This window comes from Oryctolagus cuniculus, chromosome 10 (assembly GCF_051225735.1).
Source record: "Oryctolagus cuniculus isolate XC-2025 breed Fujian yellow rabbit chromosome 10, ASM5122573v1, whole genome shotgun sequence".
NCBI classification, from domain to species: Eukaryota; Metazoa; Chordata; class Mammalia; order Lagomorpha; family Leporidae; genus Oryctolagus; species Oryctolagus cuniculus.
Window position 1 is genome coordinate 60,058,598 of NC_142876.1, and position 19,048 is coordinate 60,077,645.

A 19,048-nucleotide genomic window follows, 5' to 3' on the forward strand; every position below is an offset into this window, starting at 1 on the left:
TCCTGAAGAGAGACCTGGACTGAGCTCCTAGCTTAAGCCTGGCCCAGTCCCTGGTGTTGCAGGCATTTGGGGAGTGAACCAGTGGATGAGAGCACCCTCTCTCTGCCTTTTAAATAAACAGGAAATTAAAATTTTTCAAAGATTTTTTGAAGATTTACCTGAAAGGCAGAGTGACAGAAAGGGAAAGGGAAAGGGAAAAGGAATGGGAAAGGGAAAGGGAAAGGGAAAGGGAGAGACACATAGACCTTCCACCTTCCATCTGCTAATTCATTCCCCAAATGGTTGCAAAAGCTAGGACTGAGCCAAGCTGAAGCCAGGAACCAGAAACTCCATCCAGGTCTCCCACATGGGTAACAAGTACGTGGGTCATTTTCCACTGCCTTCCCAGGCACACTGGCAGGAAGCTGAATTGAAGCTGAACAGTGACTCAGGACTCTAACTCACATTCTGATATGGGATGCTGGCACTCCAAGTTGGGTCCTAACCTGTTGTACCACAATGCCAGCCCCTTAAGAACTTTAAAAAAATGTATTTTTCAAATTTCTAAACTTCTAAAAAAACATAGAAGTCTTCTTGTGGGTTTTTAAACCATGAGAAGTATACATATACATTCCAAACACATAAAACCATGAAAGAAGACTCCATCAAAATTGAACTGTCACTCTAAAACAAGAGCTGTGCCCAGAAAAGATGTGTAAGGCATGTCCAGGTCCAGAAGGCCCAAACCCTGAAAACCAGTATCCTCTCCCTCTCTCTTACCACACACACACCCAGGTTATAAAGTTGAATGCTTATATAATAATTACAGCTTATTTAGCAGATATCCAATCTAGTATTCCAAACACTGGCCATTCAGAAAATTCACGCTCCTCATGCAGCTGAGAGATGACTCATGGGACTCTAACGTTCAAACAGTAAAAGAAAACTGTTAATAAAATGCAGCCTCAGCAAACACCCTTTGACCTCCCTGTAAAAACACAAGCAAGAGTCTAGGAACTTCTTCCCCTGTGATGGATAATTTGTGTGTGTTGGTGCTACCTACTAAATGAATTTTAAAATGTTCTCATTGTCACTTACATTCACTATTCTCCCTTCTGACCTCTACAATAAATGTACATGAACCCAGGCACCTATACACTTCATATTAAAATGGAGATTTCAAAAGTAAATTGCCTATTTCAGGAGCACCTGACTTCCACTCATAATCTAACATCTTTCCATCAGTTCTTGAGAATTATTAACAAATACATATTCATCAAGAGATCCAAAAACACAAAGCACACAGAGTATAACATTTTTAAAGATGACAATCAAATTTTTTATAATTTCAAGAACAAGAACCAGATATTCAGAAACTATGTAATTTATCCTTTTTATTTTATGCTGTTTTCCCAAAAAAGTCAACTGCAATTTTAAAAAACCTTTAAAGTAAGCATTTATGTCACATTGTTTTTAGAAGAAAAGATTCTACAGGTAAACTCTGTCACCTGGTTTTGTCTCCTTAATGCATTTTTGGGAGTTACACTACACTTACATAACTTACCCTATTTTATACCTTGCAACAAGAGAGAAAACTCTTAAAAAAAAAATCAATGTATATTTTTCTCACATACCACTAGCCAATAAAAATGTTTTTGTTTATAATCACAGAAGAAAGACTACAGTCTTCTCCTCTATCATAAACAAATAAAATCCCAGTTTCATAATTGTTTAGCTTTCAAAAAATTTTGGAATAGGAAAATAAAAACCATGGTTTTAAAATGATTTTTATACTTAACTACTACACTGGGATATAAAGAGAATATGGGACCAAACACATTATTTTGAAACCTGCTTAAAAGATTCTCATTTTAAAGCAGCACCTAATTTTTTTTCCTAGGCAGCGAGTTACTAAAGGTAGAAAGATGGCATACAGCAAAAGAGAGAGCACAGGTAGCCAATTTCTGTTCAGCATAACGCAAGTTAGTAAAATTCACTGCAACATTAAGCTTCCAAAGAAAGAGCACTAGCCACTTCTGTGGGTGTCCTCTCGTCTCAGTACTATCCAGACTGAGCAAAGAAGCAAGGGAACAGACATGGATGCAGATGGAACTCACCAGGATGCCTGAAGGGGCCTTGCCATGGTAAATCCCTTGAGTCTTACTTAATGAGTCCTCGTGAACCTTCTCTTCCTCATCTTCACTATCATCTTCTACGTAAAACATTTTAAAGTTGAACTTGATTATTAAGCATGCTCTTTTTCAGAGATGAAGTTATCATCAAAACAGAAAGCTTCCCTGCTGACAAACTGTGCAAACTGTTTGCAGACAACAGTGATATTGGTTAAAACTGAAAGGAAATGGTTCTTAAGAAAAAAAAAAAAAAAAAAAGCAATGCATACACAACTTTACCAATGAGATTTGCTCCAAATGCCTCAACCCCTTCTCTCTAAAGGAGATAAGCAGAGGCCTGGGACAGGCTGTGCCATGTGTTTACACTGATAGGTACCAAGCCCTGCCCAATCACATGACGGACACTGCAGCTTCCATCACTTGGACAGGGATTGAGTTAATGATTCTCTAAACCAATCACACCCTCACTTTCAGAAATAAAACAGCTATGTATTCAGAGAAGTGATCTTATGTAAATTAATCATGGTAGGGACATAATTTACATCTATTTTCTGAAAATCAGCTTCCTCAAAGTCAGCTAAGCTACATTTACTTCATAGCGTCCAACTAACTAAACATGTTTACTTCGTCACATATGACACAACCCAATATATTTTGACAATTCTGGGAGAGATCCTACCCAGCACAGTAAACAGCACATTTCATTCTACTTCAAGAACATGATGTTGCAATATTGTAAAATTCAAAGATTCCTGGTATTTCCTTACCAGCTCTTAGTAACTCAACATACAGTAAATGCAACTGAATTTTTCTAAAAATCTAAAACAGACAAAAATATACTATTTTTTTCACTGCTGAATTCTACTAAACTTTTAAGAACATCAATTCTTTTCAAACTCACTCTATGAGGCCAGTATTTGCTTTGATTCCAAAACCATGTTATGGGTAGAGTACAACTTGTGTCCCCCAAAACTCATGCAGATGTTTAAACTCTAAAGTCTTAATAGCTGTCATTCCATATATTTTTTAATAAAGAATGTTATTTTATTCAAGGCATTTTTGTCTAAGATTGTGCTACACATTATAAATAGCATTAGTCACATGTGGATAATGAGCATTTGCTATCAGGCTAGTTCCAAATGCAACATGTTCTAAGTGTAAAATATACACAAGCTTTTGAAAACTTGGAATGAAAAAAAAGGGAATGTGAAATAATCTCATAATTTTTTTATGCTTATCACACATCGGCATAGTAATATTTCTTTTTTTTTTTTTTTTTGACAGGCAGAGTGGACAGTGAGAGAGAGACAGAAAGAAAGGTCTCCCTTTTGCCGTTGGTTCACCCTCCAATGGCCGCCGCGGCCGGTGTGCTGCAGCCGGCGTGCTGCAGCCGGCGCACCGCACTGATCCGAAGCCAGGAGCCAGGTGCTTCTCCTGGTCTCCCCGTGGGGTGCAGGGCCCAAGCACTTGGGCCATCCTCCACTGCACTCCTGGGCCACAGCAGAGAGCTGGCCTGGAAGGGGGGCAACCAGGACAGAATCCAGCTGGCCTGGAAGAGGGGCAACTGGGACAGAATCTGGTGCCCCGACTGGGACTAGAACCCGGTGTGCCGGCGCCACTAGGTGGAGGATTAGCCTATTGAGCCACGGCACGGGCCAATATTTTATTTCAAACATAGCATATACATTTGAAAATTTTTTAGGGATTTATTTATTTATTTGAAAATCAAAGTGACAGAGAATGAAACAGTGAGACAGAGATTTTTCCATCTGCTGGTTCACTCTCCAGACAGCCACAATGGCCAGGGGTGGGCCAGGCCTAAGTCAGGAGCCAAGAACTTCATCCAGGTCTCCCATATGGGTGATAGGGGCCAAGCACTTGGGCCATCTCCCACTGCTTTCCCCAAACCATTGGCAGGTATTTGGATCAGAAGTGAAGCAGCTGGGACACAAACCAGCATTCATATAGAATGCTGGCACTGCATGTAGCAGCTTTACCTGTTATGCCACAAATGCTAGCCCCACATCTGGAATTTTTAAAAATTTTTGTTTTTGTTTTATTTGAGAGAGACAGAGCAAGATCTTCTATCCACAAGTCCACTCCTCCAATGTTCACAATAGCCATGACCAGGGTAGGTGGAAGCCAGGAGCTCAGGTCTCTCAGGTGGATGGTGAGGACCCTAGTATTTGAGCCATCAGTGCTGCCTCTCATGATGTGCATTAGCAGGAAGCTGTACCAGAAGCCAAGGAGCTGGGACTCAAACCAGGCACTGCAATATGGAATGCAGGTGCCTCAAGTGCTATTTAACCACTGTGCCAAATAACTGTAGCAGAAATGGTAATGTTTTATATATACTGAGCTAAGTAAGGTATTATTACAGTTAATTTTACCAGGTTTTTTCTTTTTAGTGTTGTTAGAAAATTTTAAATTACACATGTGGCTTATATCCTGTTTCTATTGTCCCTACTGCTATAGGTCCCTGCTGAAACAACTCTGAAAGCAGTAGGGGGAGGGGAGGAGCATTCAAAGTTTCACCTATTGAAGAACTAAAACAGGCAGGAATTTATCATTCTGTGAAAGTATTTAATTCAACAAAAATATACTACCCAATCCATATATAGTGAATGATCTTCACATTATTAAACTACCTTCTCTATCTCTAAACTTCACAAAAAGACAAAATTTCTAAACACCTGACCAAGCAAGGGAGAAGTGATAATGTTTAATGTAGCAATATATTAAGGTTCATATAATAAAAATGTTAAGTGGCAGAACTGAAACAATTTCAGTAGAACTAGCAGGAACTTTTCTTGCATCAACATGCTTCCTTGCTTGTTGTCTTGTCTACCAGGTAAAATTGTGGCCTGGAATACAACAAAGTAGCCACCATGGCTTGTAACCTAATTCACTACACATCATGTACACAAATCTCTCCTTTCAAAAGAAAAGTGATTGGATTTTTAAAAAAGATTTATTTATTTGAAAGGCAGAGTAATAGAGATTTTCCACCCACTGTTTCACTCTGCACGTGGCCAAAATGGCCAGACTGGTACAGGCTGAAGCCAGAAGCCCAGAGCTCTTTTGGGGTCTCCCACACAGGTGGCAGTGGTCCTAGTACTCGGGCCATGCTCTGCTGCCTTCCCAAGCACATTAGCAGGTAGCCAGATCAGAAATGGGGCAGCCAAGACTCAAATCCACACTTCCATAAGGGATGCCAGCGCTGCAGGTGGCAGCTTAGCTCACTGCCCCACAATGCTGGCCCCAGTGATCGGATTTTTACGGTCTACATGCCTATATAAAAATTGAAATCTTAGGGGCCAGCGCCACGACTCACTTGGTTAATACTCCGCCTGGGACACCGGCATCCCATATGGGTGCCGGGTTCTAGTCCTGGTTGCTCCTCTTTCACTCCAGTTCTCTGCTGTGGCCCGGGAGGGCAGTGGAGGATGGCCCAAGTGCTTGGGCCCTGCACCTGCATGGGAGACCAGGAGGAAGCACCTGGCTCCTGGCTTCGGATCAGTGCAGTTCTGGCCATTTGGGGAGTGAATCAATGGAAGGAAGACCTTTCTCTCTGTCTCTCTCTGTCTATAACTCCACCTGTCAAAAAAAAAAAAAAAAAAAAAAAAAAAAGAAAAAAAAAAAAAAAAAAAAAGAAAGAAAGAAAGAAATCTTCTTCCTCCATGACCTGCAAGACCTGCAGTAGTTTCAGATCCCTGGCATCAGAAGGCAGTAATAAAAATCCAATGTTGGGGTGCTGCTAGTGGAGGAATGAAATGGAAGGAGAAACAAGAGACCAGGAGAAAAGAGGAGGCAGGTAAGAGAACAACACAGGCAGATTAAAAAGAAACCACCAAAGATGAAAGAAGGGAGAAGTCAGAGGGCAGGGGAGACAAAATGTGGCACAGATTAAGAAAATATGCAGGAAGGGAAATTTATAAATAGGAAGGAGGATGCAAAGGAAAAACAAAAACCTTATCCATTTTGAATGTGACAAAACAGTCCAGAAAGGGATCAGGCAATTAGTCCAAGATAACCTGCTTAGTCAGAACACATGGCCTCCCAATTTTCGGTTCAGAGCTTTTTTTCATTATTCTAAGTTGAGATCAAGAATGTGCTAGGAAGGAGGAAGGAGGCTGACAAGAAACAGAAGAGGAAGGGCATAAAATAAGTGATTAGTGGTAGAGGACAGAGGTCAGCAGGATGAACTCTGTTCAGGCAACATTCACCTCAAAGGGCTCTTACACAATAATTAGGCCCCAGGTCAACCATTCGGGTTTCCTGCTAGTCACGGTATTATTCTATTATTTTGATCTATGAGTCACAGAATGTCCTGACTGCAAGGGAGAATACACCATGGATCCATCAGAGATTTAGCTCATTTTGTAAACACTTATGTCACCACCCGGCACAAACCTACAGTTTCCTCCATGGGTGACCTCAGCATCAACCTGACATTCTGGTTCTAGTCTATCACCTCTGTCAATAAATGCTAACACTGAGTTTAACAAGTTTTCAGAAAAGATCTTATTTGAAAGGCAGAGTGACAAAGAAGGAGAGACAAAGAGAACTTTCAACCACTGATTCATTCCTGATATGGCCACAACAGCCATACCTGGGCCAGAGCAAAGGAGGAAACCAGGAACTCCAGCTGAGTCTCCCACATGGATGGCAGGACCCAAGTACTTGGGCCATCACCCACTGCTTTCCCAGGCACATTAGCAGAGAGCTGGATGAGAAGCAGAGGAGCAAGGACTCCAAACCAGCACTCTGATGTAGGATGTAGATGTTACAAGAGGTAGCTTGATCTGCTGCACCACAACGCCTGTTACAGGACCAGCAATTTCAAATCCCTATGATGTCAAACTTTTTTTATAGGTTAAAATAACAATAAGTGGTTGAATACTAAGAAAAAATTACTTTCAGCATCTTGAGTGATCTTAAGAAAGAAGGGAGATGGAAGTTCGAAGTTTTTACCAAGACATGAATTTTTCAAAACAACAGTATCATTTAGGGAAACAAAGCTAAAATGTTAGTCAGGAAAATCAGATTTTTTTTATTAAAAAAAATTTTTTTTGACAGGCAGACTGGACAGTGAGAGAGAGAGACAGAGAGAAAGGTCTTCCTTTTCCGTTGGTTCACCTTCCAATGGCCGCCACGGCCGGCGCGCTGCGTTGATCCGATGGCAGGAGCCAGGCACTTCTCCTGGTCTCCCATGGGGTGCAGGGCCCAAGCACTTGGGCCATCCTCCACTGCACTCCCTGGCCACAGCAGAGAGCTGGCCTGGAAGAGGAGCAACCGGGACAGAATCCAGTGCCCCGACCGGGACTAGAACCCGGTGTGCTGGCGCCGCAAGGCAGAGGATTAGCCTAGTGAGCCATGGCGCTGGCAAAAATCAGAATCTTATTCAGATTCCACAAGTGATAACAATGCTAAGTAAAATATATACCTTCTTTGTTTCTGTTTTTCTCCTACTAATCCTGTAAGTATGTGTTACGTAAAGATGATGTATATGATGGGCTTTTTGAGAAAATGCGGTGATTAATTTAAAACTTCTTAACCTAAAATTTGCTTCTTTGAATTTGTGCTACACTGATTTAATAGAAATACTTTTATGCCATAAGCCGTTCTCATTTTACCACAAACATAAAATAATTATACTCCCCCTAGTGGCCATATTGCAGAACAGCAATACCCTTCTCCTGGATTACCAATGAAGATGTGAGAAAATGAGAAAGTTTTGGGTGGAGAAAAATCATGATGAAAATATTTTTTAAAATTTCAATTACAAAGAATTTCATAATCTCCACTGTAATTATATCACAATAAAGGAATCAATTCCAGTGCATTTCTGCATCTTCAAAGACACTCATTATTGAGGGAACCACAATGTAGAAAGAGCACAGACCACCTGCAACAAATTTCCTTGTTTCAATTTAGCACTGGCTAGCTCTCCTACCAGCTACATTACAGCATAAAAAGGGTTTCTTCCTCTATTCAGAATTACTTATAATTCACTGTTTAAACTATGGAAACAAATTAAACGCGAAAATTTGGTTCTGCTCAGGTTTTTCAAACATTTGGGGTTTAATTGCTTAATAGATGCTGGCTATATAGTTTACTCAAGTTCCAGTGTTTCATAATATCCTCACACTGCCCCCAAACTCTAAAGAGGACAGCTAGTGGCTATTGCACTGAACTGTGAATGAATAATCAAATGCAAACAAGGTCTTTCCAAGAATATAGGAGAAAAACAGGAAGGGTCTCCTGAGGTCGATGGCCTCCAAAAAATAAAACATTTGAAGATTTCTCATTTAAGAGTCACATGTTCTGTATTCTACTCTGATTGGTCTACTTTTTTAATAAAAGGTGACTAATGGCAAATTTTTCTTCTACCAAGTTCAAGGGTTGATGTGTAATATTTACTGTATGGCTTGGAATATCCTCAGTGTTTACCTTAAAGTTTAAGGAGTTTGGGAATAAATAAACCTCTGAGTTCTAACCCTGTTGACACTAATGTCCTAGGTTAAGCTTTCACCATATGTGTGTGCATGTTTAATTATTTATTTGAAAAGCAAAGTTAGAGAGAGATGGAGAGAAAAACAGGGAGAGACAGATCTTCCATCTGCTGGTTCACTCCTCAAATGGCTAAAATGGCCAGAGCCAGGCAGATCTGAAGCCAGGAGCCTCCTTGGGGCCTCCCACGTAGGTGCAGAGCCTAAGAACTTGGGCCATCTGCTGCTGCTTTCCCAGGTACACCAGCAGGGAGCTGGATTAGAAGCAGAGCAGCTGGGACTTGAACTAGCACCCACATGGGATGCCAGTGCTACAAGCAGTGGCTTTATCTGCTGTGCCACAGTGCAGGCCCCTCACCCAATATTTTCAGATGAGAGAAAAAACAGTTGCCTGGCTGCAGCAGCCAGGTATATCTGATCATCAAGAGTAATATTAAACAGACAAATTAAGGATCAGGAGAATTATGGCTTGATTTCTGTCGCATAATTCTGGACACTTCCAACAAAATAAAGCTGAAAGAAATGGGAACCCTTCTGCCCTGCTTCACTGAGGTAGAGATGAGGATGTGTTGAAGCACACAATGTTTCTGTTTGAATGTCCATCATTTTCTTCTCTTCACCTTCTGAACAGCAGTTGTGTGGCGATGCACAGAATGACATACTAATTACAGGACCGTCATCCTTATTTCATCCAAACTCAAGAAATCATGTTGAAATCAGTATTATTGTCAAATTAAAAAATACTAAATAATTTTTAAATTATCGTGATTTAACCTATGCAGAAACAAATAATCTGCCACAAACATACAAGTAACAGGGGCATCCTAGAGCTTCACAACACCATAAGGCCAAGTTTGAAAGTACTTTGGGAAGCATTATGTTGGGTTTCTCCACTCTATATCAAAAAAGTGAGATAGTTTAAAATTTACCAAAGAAAACAGCAATGAATGTTAAATTAAGGTGAGCAAAAGGGATTCCATCATTATCTCAATCCAGGGAAGACAATCACAAATCATGAGATTGGCAACATTCAGTCATACATTCCTTGACTCCCAAAAAGACTTTTCCCTTTTACCTCAAGATTTTCTCAACCACTTGAAAAACCAGGGATGGTTGCTTTAATTATTTTGTTGCTTTGGTATCTTTCACTTACTTCAAACACCTAGAATTTTTTGAATTTAAAAAATATTCGTGATTACTTCCTGCCACCATCTTCCACATATAGAAACGAATAGCTGCTGTAGTAATGCTAAGTACTCAGAAACCAAAAAAAAGGCAGCAATAATCTTCTCCATGTGTAGTTTCTGGGGCAAGAATGTAGTAGTTCTTTCACATATAAAGTTCACACAAATACATTCAATAGGAAGTCAAGAGATAAATATACAAAGAACATAAACAATAAACATTTTACATACATAATTATCTTTAGCAGTGAGAATCTGCTCATGTCTTATAGGTACAAAGTGAAAGACCAGGATATAAATCAAGGTTTGATTCTAGAGACCATAATTTAAGTTACAGCTTGCACTCTATCTTATTAAAGAAAAAATACCACCTTCACAGTTGACATTATTATCTTAATAATCAGCATGAGTGCTGTCAGGAAGAGCCAGCTCAATAGGACAGATGGCAATAAATTTTTGACCTATAGCCTCAAATGGACCCCCAATGGAACCTGGCAACCCTGCTTTGCTTCAGAGGTCCGCTCTCCCAATTTCTGCTGCTTTTTTTCACCTTCCACCAAGCCTCTCAACCTCTAACTGTACTCTGCCACTCTTACTTCTGTCAGGATGTGCAATGTTTCCTATTCTTGCATGCAGGTTCCTCTGTGTTCTTCAGGAAGTTAACAAGGAACAAAAAGGGCTAATTTGCTAATATATGACAACTTAAGGAAGTCACTTTTACAACAGAAAATCCTAATGCTACATGTAAACTTTACCAAGTAAGGGTAACTAGTGAAATTTAAATTAAAAGAAAATAATCAAATTCTTAATTATTGCCTTCAAAATTTGACACTATTCCTATCTAAAGTTCAACTAAAGCGCATAAGAAAAAGAAAAAACTGCAGTTTTGACACTCAGTTTTATACATGACAATTGTATTACACACATAAAGACAAACACAATTTCAGATGGTGGAAGTAACTGCTTCCTCACTGAGGAAAGCCTCAAATAACACAACGCAGTTGTAAAGCGAAGTTATGTTAGAGGCTGGTGTTGTAACTCAGTGTGTTGCCAGTATCCCACATCTGAGTGTTGGTTTGAGTACTGGCTGCTCCACTTCTGATTCAGCTCCCTGCTAATATGCCTAGGAAAGTAGTGAAGAATGGCTCCCGTACTTGGGCTCCTGTCACCCAGACTTAGCTGTTGTGGTTATCTGGGGGCGTGAACCAGCAGATGGAAGATATCTCTTTGTCTCTCCTCTCGCTATCACTCTGCCTTTTAAATAAATCAATCTTAAATAGAAGTCAAGTCAGCTTTGCTACTCTTAGAGGTTAAACATTAGTAATGTCTTCAATATAAGCTTATAATAACAGAACACAGATAAGATCAGAAAAGCAAAGAGATATCCGAAGTAGCACATTACAAGAAATGTTCCTCTCTTCTAAGGATGCAATAGCACTTAGAACAAGTGTGACATTTTATTGCATTTTTCTTTCAGCATACTTTAAAAAAAAGGCTGAGAAAAAGAATATTTAATTTGTATAAAAATCATAATCATTTTAACAAACTAATTTTACTCAAATTTTTAATATAGATTTTAATCACAAAACTAAATGTGAAAAGCAGTAAGCATACAAAGGTAATGTGAGCTACATATAAATAAGAATTTATACAGTAAACTAGGTATATGCTAAATCAAACAAGCCAAACACAAAATAGTTCCAGGTATATGAAATATCCAGAATAGGCAAACTCATAAACAGAAAGTCTAACTTAATCAAGGAAACATGGTAATAAGTGAAAGCCACACTGCTCTTAGATCTGTGCCCTGTGATTCCCTAGTAATCTGTACACAGGGTATCAGGAGGCAGGGTGGGGAGAATGGAGTTATTGCTTAATGGTTATAGTTTGGGGTAATGAAAAAGTTTTGGACGTAGTGGTGATGGTTGCGAAACTCTGTAATATAATTAATGCCACCAAATAGTATATTTAAAAATAGTTAAAACTGGGGCCAGTGTTGTGGCATAGCAGGTAAACCTACCACCTGTAATGCTAACATCCTTTATGGGCACTAGTTTGAATCCCAGCTGTCCCACTTCCAATACAGCTTCCTGCTAATGCACTTGGGAAAACTGTGAAGGATGGCCTGTGACCCTCATGAAAGATCTGGATGAAGCTCCTGGCTCCTGGCTTAGGCCTGGCCCAGTCCTGGCCATTGTAGCCATTTGGGCAGTGAACCAGAAGATGGAAATCTGTCTCTCTAATTCTGCCTTTCAAATAAATAAAATCTTTAAAAATAAATCTTTTAAAAAGTTAAAATGTCAAGTTTTATATGTAATATGCCACAATAAGAAAACTGTGCAATGAAACCTTAATTGAAACTTGAAGCAATATCAATATAACCCAGAATTTAAAATGAGAATATATTAATTCTAGGTTTTAAATACTATAAAATCCTAGTCTTACACTGTCACTATCTTACTAGGTTATTTGAGCAAATAATTGACTATCACTAACTCTCAATTTCCTCATCTGAAAAAATGAACTGGATAGTTTCCATGCTTTCCTTCTAGGTAAAACAAGCTGATACTGTAAAAACTAGTTACATGAGTCTTTAACTCTACTAAACGGAAAGCAATTAAATTGTTTCCTACAACCTAGTTTTCATCACGAGTATGGTGATACTACAACAACAATGACTCCTCAATAAAAAATTATGTATAACTTTCATTTTATGTACAGCTATGTTCAGCAGAGGGCTTCTTCCTTCTGGCAAAATGACACAGTACCAAAACAAATCCACTTCTGATCCCAACTCTAATTCCTAAAACTAAGCTTCTAAACTTCTAGAAGTAAAGAATAGTGCATGTGTAGGTAGGTGACAGATAAGAGATGGAGACGGAGATGGAGATGGGGGAGAGACAGTTTCATGGTAGCTGTGTCATCTCATTAATCAGAGTGTGAACACCAGCAGAATATGTGCATACCCACACAAGCAGCACTATGGCAGGACTACGTAGATACCAAGCAAGAAATCGCTGATTCCAATCCAAAGTGCTATTTGGAAGATAAGAACATGCATGTACTGAAAACTTCAATTACCCTCTGGCCAAAGTAGTTAATACATACGCAATCTAGCCTTACATCTTAACAGTCCTTAAAATGAAGATGTACAGAATATACATAAATGCATGTCTATCAAAGATTTGTAACTGTGGAAATAAAATATTCTAAAACATTTTTCTACTGCCCTGTATGAGGACTGCCTTCAGCTTTTCCCCCTGTACTTTAGAAGGCTCTGTATAGCACAAACCTGCAGCAAAAACATTGTGTTTCTCTTTTCATCAGTTCTATAGCAAGGTTTTCTGAAGACAATTTAGCTAAGAGAACAAGTGTTAAGCACAAACCACACTGTCTCCGGACCTGTGTCCTGTGCTTTCCAAGCAGATCTGTGCAGCAGACCTGCATGCAGGCTCTCAAAGACATCTAGAAAAAGCACACCTTCTGTACGGCTGTTAGGGCAATGGAGGCTAGGCCATGGGGTTGGTATCTGTATTTACAGCTTTTAATAATTTAGACTAAGGTTTCTCAGTCTTGGCATACTAACATTTGGGGCCAGATAACTTTTTGAGAGGGGTGGGCTTTGTGGCACTCAATGGTTAGGTCCCTGATTGGGGGATACTGGCATCCCATTTTAGAGTGCTGGTTCAAGTCCTAGCTCCACTTCCAATTCCAGCTTCCTGCTAATGCACACATGGGGAGGCAGTAGGTAATGACCCAAATATTTGGGTCCCTGCCGCCCATGTAGGAAACCAAAATTGAGTTCTGAGCCTCTGGCTTTGGCCTGGCCCAGCCCTGTCTATTGTATACATTTGGATAGTGAACCAGTGGTGGAAAAATCAATTTATTTCTGTCAAAAAAAAAAAAAAATTCTCTCAGAGGGGAAGAGAGGTGCAGCATTCCTCGCCTCCAACCACCAGGTGTCGGGAGCACCCTTCCTGGCTGTGTCTCCCATCGCTTATGACTGCTTCCTGGAGGCTAAATTACTTCCAGTTGAGAACTAACGGTTTAAACCAATCGTATGTGGCCCCTGACGGAGTCCCACAAGCTAGATGTGGACCAGCAGCACCCAATGTGGGCTCTGAATTCAGACAGGGAAGTTTTCCACATCAGAGCTCTTCCATTTCCCAGAGCCCCTCAGCACTTTCTGGGCTCAGCCTTCCCTGAGCTTCTCATGACCCCTCCACAGAGCAGGAGTCAGAATTACTGCAAGGACCATGAGGTGGCACCTAGAAACTAACTGCTACTTAATGTGTTTTTCACAAAAAGAAGGAAGAAAATTACCAACTGCATGGCTCCTTGACTTATGCTCCATGAGCTCATTATTTAGTGAAGGATATAGGAAAGTAAACAAGCACTTCTAAATCTAAATTCCTACTTCAAGCAACTGCTCCTTGCATCTCTTTGTCTTAGTTTCCCAAATCATTTCCCCATTCCCTCAGGCCCATCTAACTGAATTCTACTGTTCAGCCTATTTGTAAAGTAGTTTTCAGTATAATTCACATTCCAAACCCAATTGCCAATTTAAGACTACAATGGGTCAGAGGAACACAGGGACTTAAAGGGATGGTCTTCAGGTAAAAACTAGTGGATCCAGCAGTTCCCACACCAGCACTCACACAACTTAGGGAAGGAAGGTACCTTAACCAGTGTATCCTCTTCTACCACGCTCTAGTGTTAAACTGGTTATCACACCTACATGCCACCTAACTCTCTTTAACATGCATGTTGTCTTTTACATTAAATACCTCTGAAGCCTACAAGAAATTGATTCCCTAAATATGTCACTGTCCATATGTTGTTAGTGCTCCTATCTGAAACAGCTATATTTAAATTTAACTTACTGTGGAAATAATAATGTGCTACAAAGGATAAAAACCAAAACTAGTATCATATGATCAAAACTCGTTACTATAGTCTAAAAGTAAATAAGATTCATCCCTCTAACATGCTTAATTCACCAAATATGACTTTTTAAATTTTTTTAAGATTTTTTTTTTTTTTGGAAGTTACACCAAGAGAGAAGGACAGGCAGAGGGAGAGAGAGAGAGGTCTTCCATCTGCTGGTTCACTCCCCAATTAGCTGTAACAGCTGGAGCTGTGCCAGTCCAAAGCCAGAAACCAGGAGCCTCCTCCAGGTCTCCCACATGGGTGCAGGGGCCCAAGGACCTGGACCATCTTCTACTGCTTTCCCAGGCCACAGCAGAGAGCTGGATTGGAAGTGGAGCAGCTGGGACTTGAACCGGCACCCATATGGGACACCGGCACTAGAGATGGTGGCTTTACCTGCTACGCCACAGCACCAGCCCCGACCAAATATTACTTGAAATGGTTCTATTTTCAAAAGCCCAATCTAACTTGAAAGATAAAGATCTTCCAACACTGAGCATAAAGGACACACTGTAAGACGGACAGCGATTTAAAAAGGCTTCACAGCATGATTTTATGAATGACAGCATCATCGAAATGAATATACTGTCATGTGGGAGATGTACATTTGACTATGCACATTTTGGTTATATTCCCTTCACAGTTACATTTTCAAAACAGCAATAACAGGAGTTTCCTTATTATGCATGTATAATTGGGGGTAAAACTGATGAGTCCAAGGTAATCAGATCTTATGGGTATACTTTACAGACTAATAAAGTACTACACGTTATTCAGAATGCCCATCAATTACATCATCCATCACCTCTATCTTAACAAGCATGCAGAAAAGAAATGACTATTCAGCTGTTTACATCCCAGGACAGTATCCTTCTCTAGAATATCACACACACACACACACACACACACACACAAACACACACACACAAACACATCTCACAACAAAACCACACCACTCTAGCCCCCCAAAGCATCATATGGTTTTACAAAGACCTTGTCTCAGGAACCAAGTTCTCTATAACTGCTAGGAATGCCAAAGCTAACTGAAAAAAAAATTTACTAATACATAATAATTACACAAATTTATGGGGTACAATGTGATAGTCTAATACAAGTATACAACACATAAGGATCAAATCAGGGTGATTAGCAATTCCATTTTCTTAAAATTGTTTGGCGTCTTTAAGCTCCTCTATTCTATTTCTTCATATAATATAATATTTAACGGGTTATTTGTGAAGTATAGTCACCCCTTTATGCTATAGAACACTAGAACTTATTCTTCTCTGTGTTTTGGTACCAATTATCCAATCTCCCTCCTTTTCTCTTCCTACTACCTTTCCCGGCTTCTAGTAATCACTATTCTATAATCAGACATAAACTTTGCATGTAAGATGCCAGAATCAGCACTTCATAAATATGTATACTTCATTTCTGGAGGTCTGTATTTTTCTAAACCTAAATGAAATTTAAAGGAATACAAGTGAGGTCAAAGCTACCACAATCCTTTCAAGACATCATCAGAATGCCACAACCCTGTACTGGCAACCCCACAGCACCCCATGATGAAATGTATAACTTTAGTTCTAGACAAAAGGTGACTTTTGCTGCATAAACAATCTCACCATCTTCACAAACTGCATTGATCATGTTTCTGATAGATGGAGATTGTCATGATTATTAGAATCAATACTTTTTTAAAAAGGGAAGAAAACAAGCAATCATTCCATCAGTTTATTTAGTTGATGTCACAGAAGTGACCAGGAAAATCCTCACACCTATGACAGACTCTCAGACTTTTAAAATATCTCCAACTTTTCCAGCTCTAGCTCTCAGGAATGTAGCATCCCAGACCCTAGAGAGAAGTCAAGCTAGATCAGGAAGCACAAATTCCCAGCTTCTTAGAAATTGCCTGGGTCTCTCCATGTCAGTTAAATAGAATATGGTGACCATGAGAGATCCGTCCCCAGCACCAGGGAACTCCAAGCTTCCTGTGCTGCATCTGCAGAGTCCTGGGGTAACAAAAAGAGGCTATGGCGATGAGTGTATCTTTCTGAATAGCAGTCAAACACAGCTCGAATTTCCTGCCCTACTTTATTCTGCATAGTGTCCACTGGAATCCTATGAAAATATTCAGAAATATCAGAAGGGAGACCTCCCTTTCCTGGCTCTGGGAAGACATTTGACTGGATAAAGGGAGAGGCTGTGCAGCCAGAAGCTACACCAGCTGCACTGTGGCTGTCAGCACCACCCATCAATCCTGTTAGGGCTGTGTCCCATTTTTTTACATAGCTTCACAAAACAAACACCATGTAAGGCTGCACCAGTGCGTTATCGCAAGCTGACTTAAACACGGAGCTACTTCACCAAGAAAGGAAGACTTCCAAGAGCAACAACTGTCAGTGAAGCAATCCTAGAAATGTCAGAAAGTAAAGCCTGCTTCATCCACCAATCCATTCACCAGCAGTGGGCTACTCTTGTGTGTCAGACACTAGTCTATTCTGAGCCAGACTCAAGCACTGATGAACTTAGCTGCCCTTCCTCCCTTTCTGACAGCATCTCTTTTATTTCCTTTACAATAGATATTCCCAGTCTCAAATTGTTGTCCCTCGTGCTCCATTAGAACGTAGGCACCAAAAGTGGATATTTGATGAGGTTCCTGCCATTGGTACCTATATTCCATCTGCTGGTTCACTCCCCAAATGCCTACAATAGCAGGGGCTGAGGCTGGGGCTGAACAAGGCCAGGAGCACAGAACTTGATCTTGGTCTAGCATGTGGGTGGCAGGAACCCAAGCACTTAAGCCACTACTGCTGTCCTCCAGAGTGCACATTAGCAAGAAGCTGGAATCAATAGTGCATCCAGAACTAGAACCCAGGCACTCTGACATAGGATGTGGATATCCCAATTGGCATCTTAATCACTGTGCCAAATATCCACTTTTGGTGCCTACGTTCTAAAGGAGCAAGAGGGACAACAATTTGAGACTGGGAATATCTATTGTAAAGGAAATAAAAGAGATGCTGTCAGAAAAGGAGGAAGGGCAGAAGGGGGCAACTTTAGGTAAAGGAATTGGAGGGTCCAAACAAGTTAAGCGTATGACCGAATTTTTTTTTAAAGATTTACTTGAGAATCAGAGTTAGAGAGAAAGAGACAGAGAGAGGTCTTCCACCTGCTGGTTCACTCCCTAAATGGCCACAATGGCCAGAGCTGGGATGATCCGATGCCAGAAGCCAGGAGCTTTTTCTGGGTCTCTCACATGGGTACAGGGGCCCAAGCACTTGGACCATCTTCTGTTGCTTGTAACCTTATTAGGAAATAGGATCTTTACGGAGGTATTCAAGTCAACATGTGGTCATTAGAGTGAGGCCTGGGACAGCATAACTTCTGTCCTTATGAAAAGAAATTAGAACATAGAGACACACATGCACACAGGAAGAATGTCTTCTGAAAGTAAGGCAGATCAGGGTGATGCACCTAGAAGTCAAGAACACTGCAGATCGTAGCAAATCATCAGAAGTTAGGAGGGAAGAAAAAAAATCAACCCTGCCAACAATCTAGCTCCTAGACTGTGTGACAATAAATTTCTTTTGTTATTACAGCCCTAGTAAATGAATACACTCACTAGCCTAATGGTAAAGAAATACAAAGAGGCCAGCTTGTGGCATGGCAGGTTAGGCTGCATCCTGTGACATCAATATTGCGTATGAGCATTAGTTCAAGTTCTCCACCAATGCACCTGGGAAAGCAGCAGAGGATGGCTTAAGTGCTTGAGCCCCTACCACCCACATGGGATACTGGGATAGAGTTCCTGGCTCCTAGCCCAGCCCTGGCCATTACGGTCATCTGGGAAGTGAACCAGTGCATAGAAGATTTCTCTCTTTTTCATCCTCTCTCTCCATAATTTGCCTTTTAAATAAATAAATCTTAAAAAATAAAAATAAAAAAAGAAATACAAAGGCAGAAGAAAATGGTTAGAAGTGGTGATGGGATATGAAACAGGTTAAATTCTTGAAAGATGAAAAATGGATGGAGCGCCAGAAGAAAGCAAGCAGATAAAATCAAATCCAACCCCACACTGGGGGCATAAATCAAAGGAGCAGAGAGCCAACTGAAAGACTGTTCAGTGGCCAAAGCCAGAACCATCTGAGGCAGCACAATAAATAAAGCAGTACCGGATTGAAACACAAAGTATCAAATAAATATCTATATGTACACTCCAATATAAACACATGGTTGATTATGTGAATGGGGAAGAAGATACAAATTCCACACTGAAGGAAAGCTTAAGGTGGGCAGGTGTTTTGCACAC

At 40.3% G+C, this 19,048-nt stretch overlaps 1 protein-coding gene across 3 annotated transcripts in view; it reads right to left on the bottom strand.

The window, feature by feature from the left end:
- LPIN2 (lipin 2) overlaps window positions 1-19,048 on the bottom strand; it is a 101,971-nt gene that overhangs the window by 65,295 nt on the left and 17,628 nt on the right. The window contains exon 1 of one of the 3 annotated variants that reach the window (XM_002713608.6): window positions 2,097-2,342. The exons of the other annotated variants lie outside the window; for them this stretch is intronic. Within the exon in view, the coding sequence (XP_002713654.1) occupies window positions 2,097-2,204 (108 nt within the window). The 5' untranslated portion in view covers window positions 2,205-2,342. Of the gene's footprint in view, window positions 1-2,096; window positions 2,343-19,048 lie in introns of those variants that run through there. 3 annotated transcript variants of the gene reach the window in all.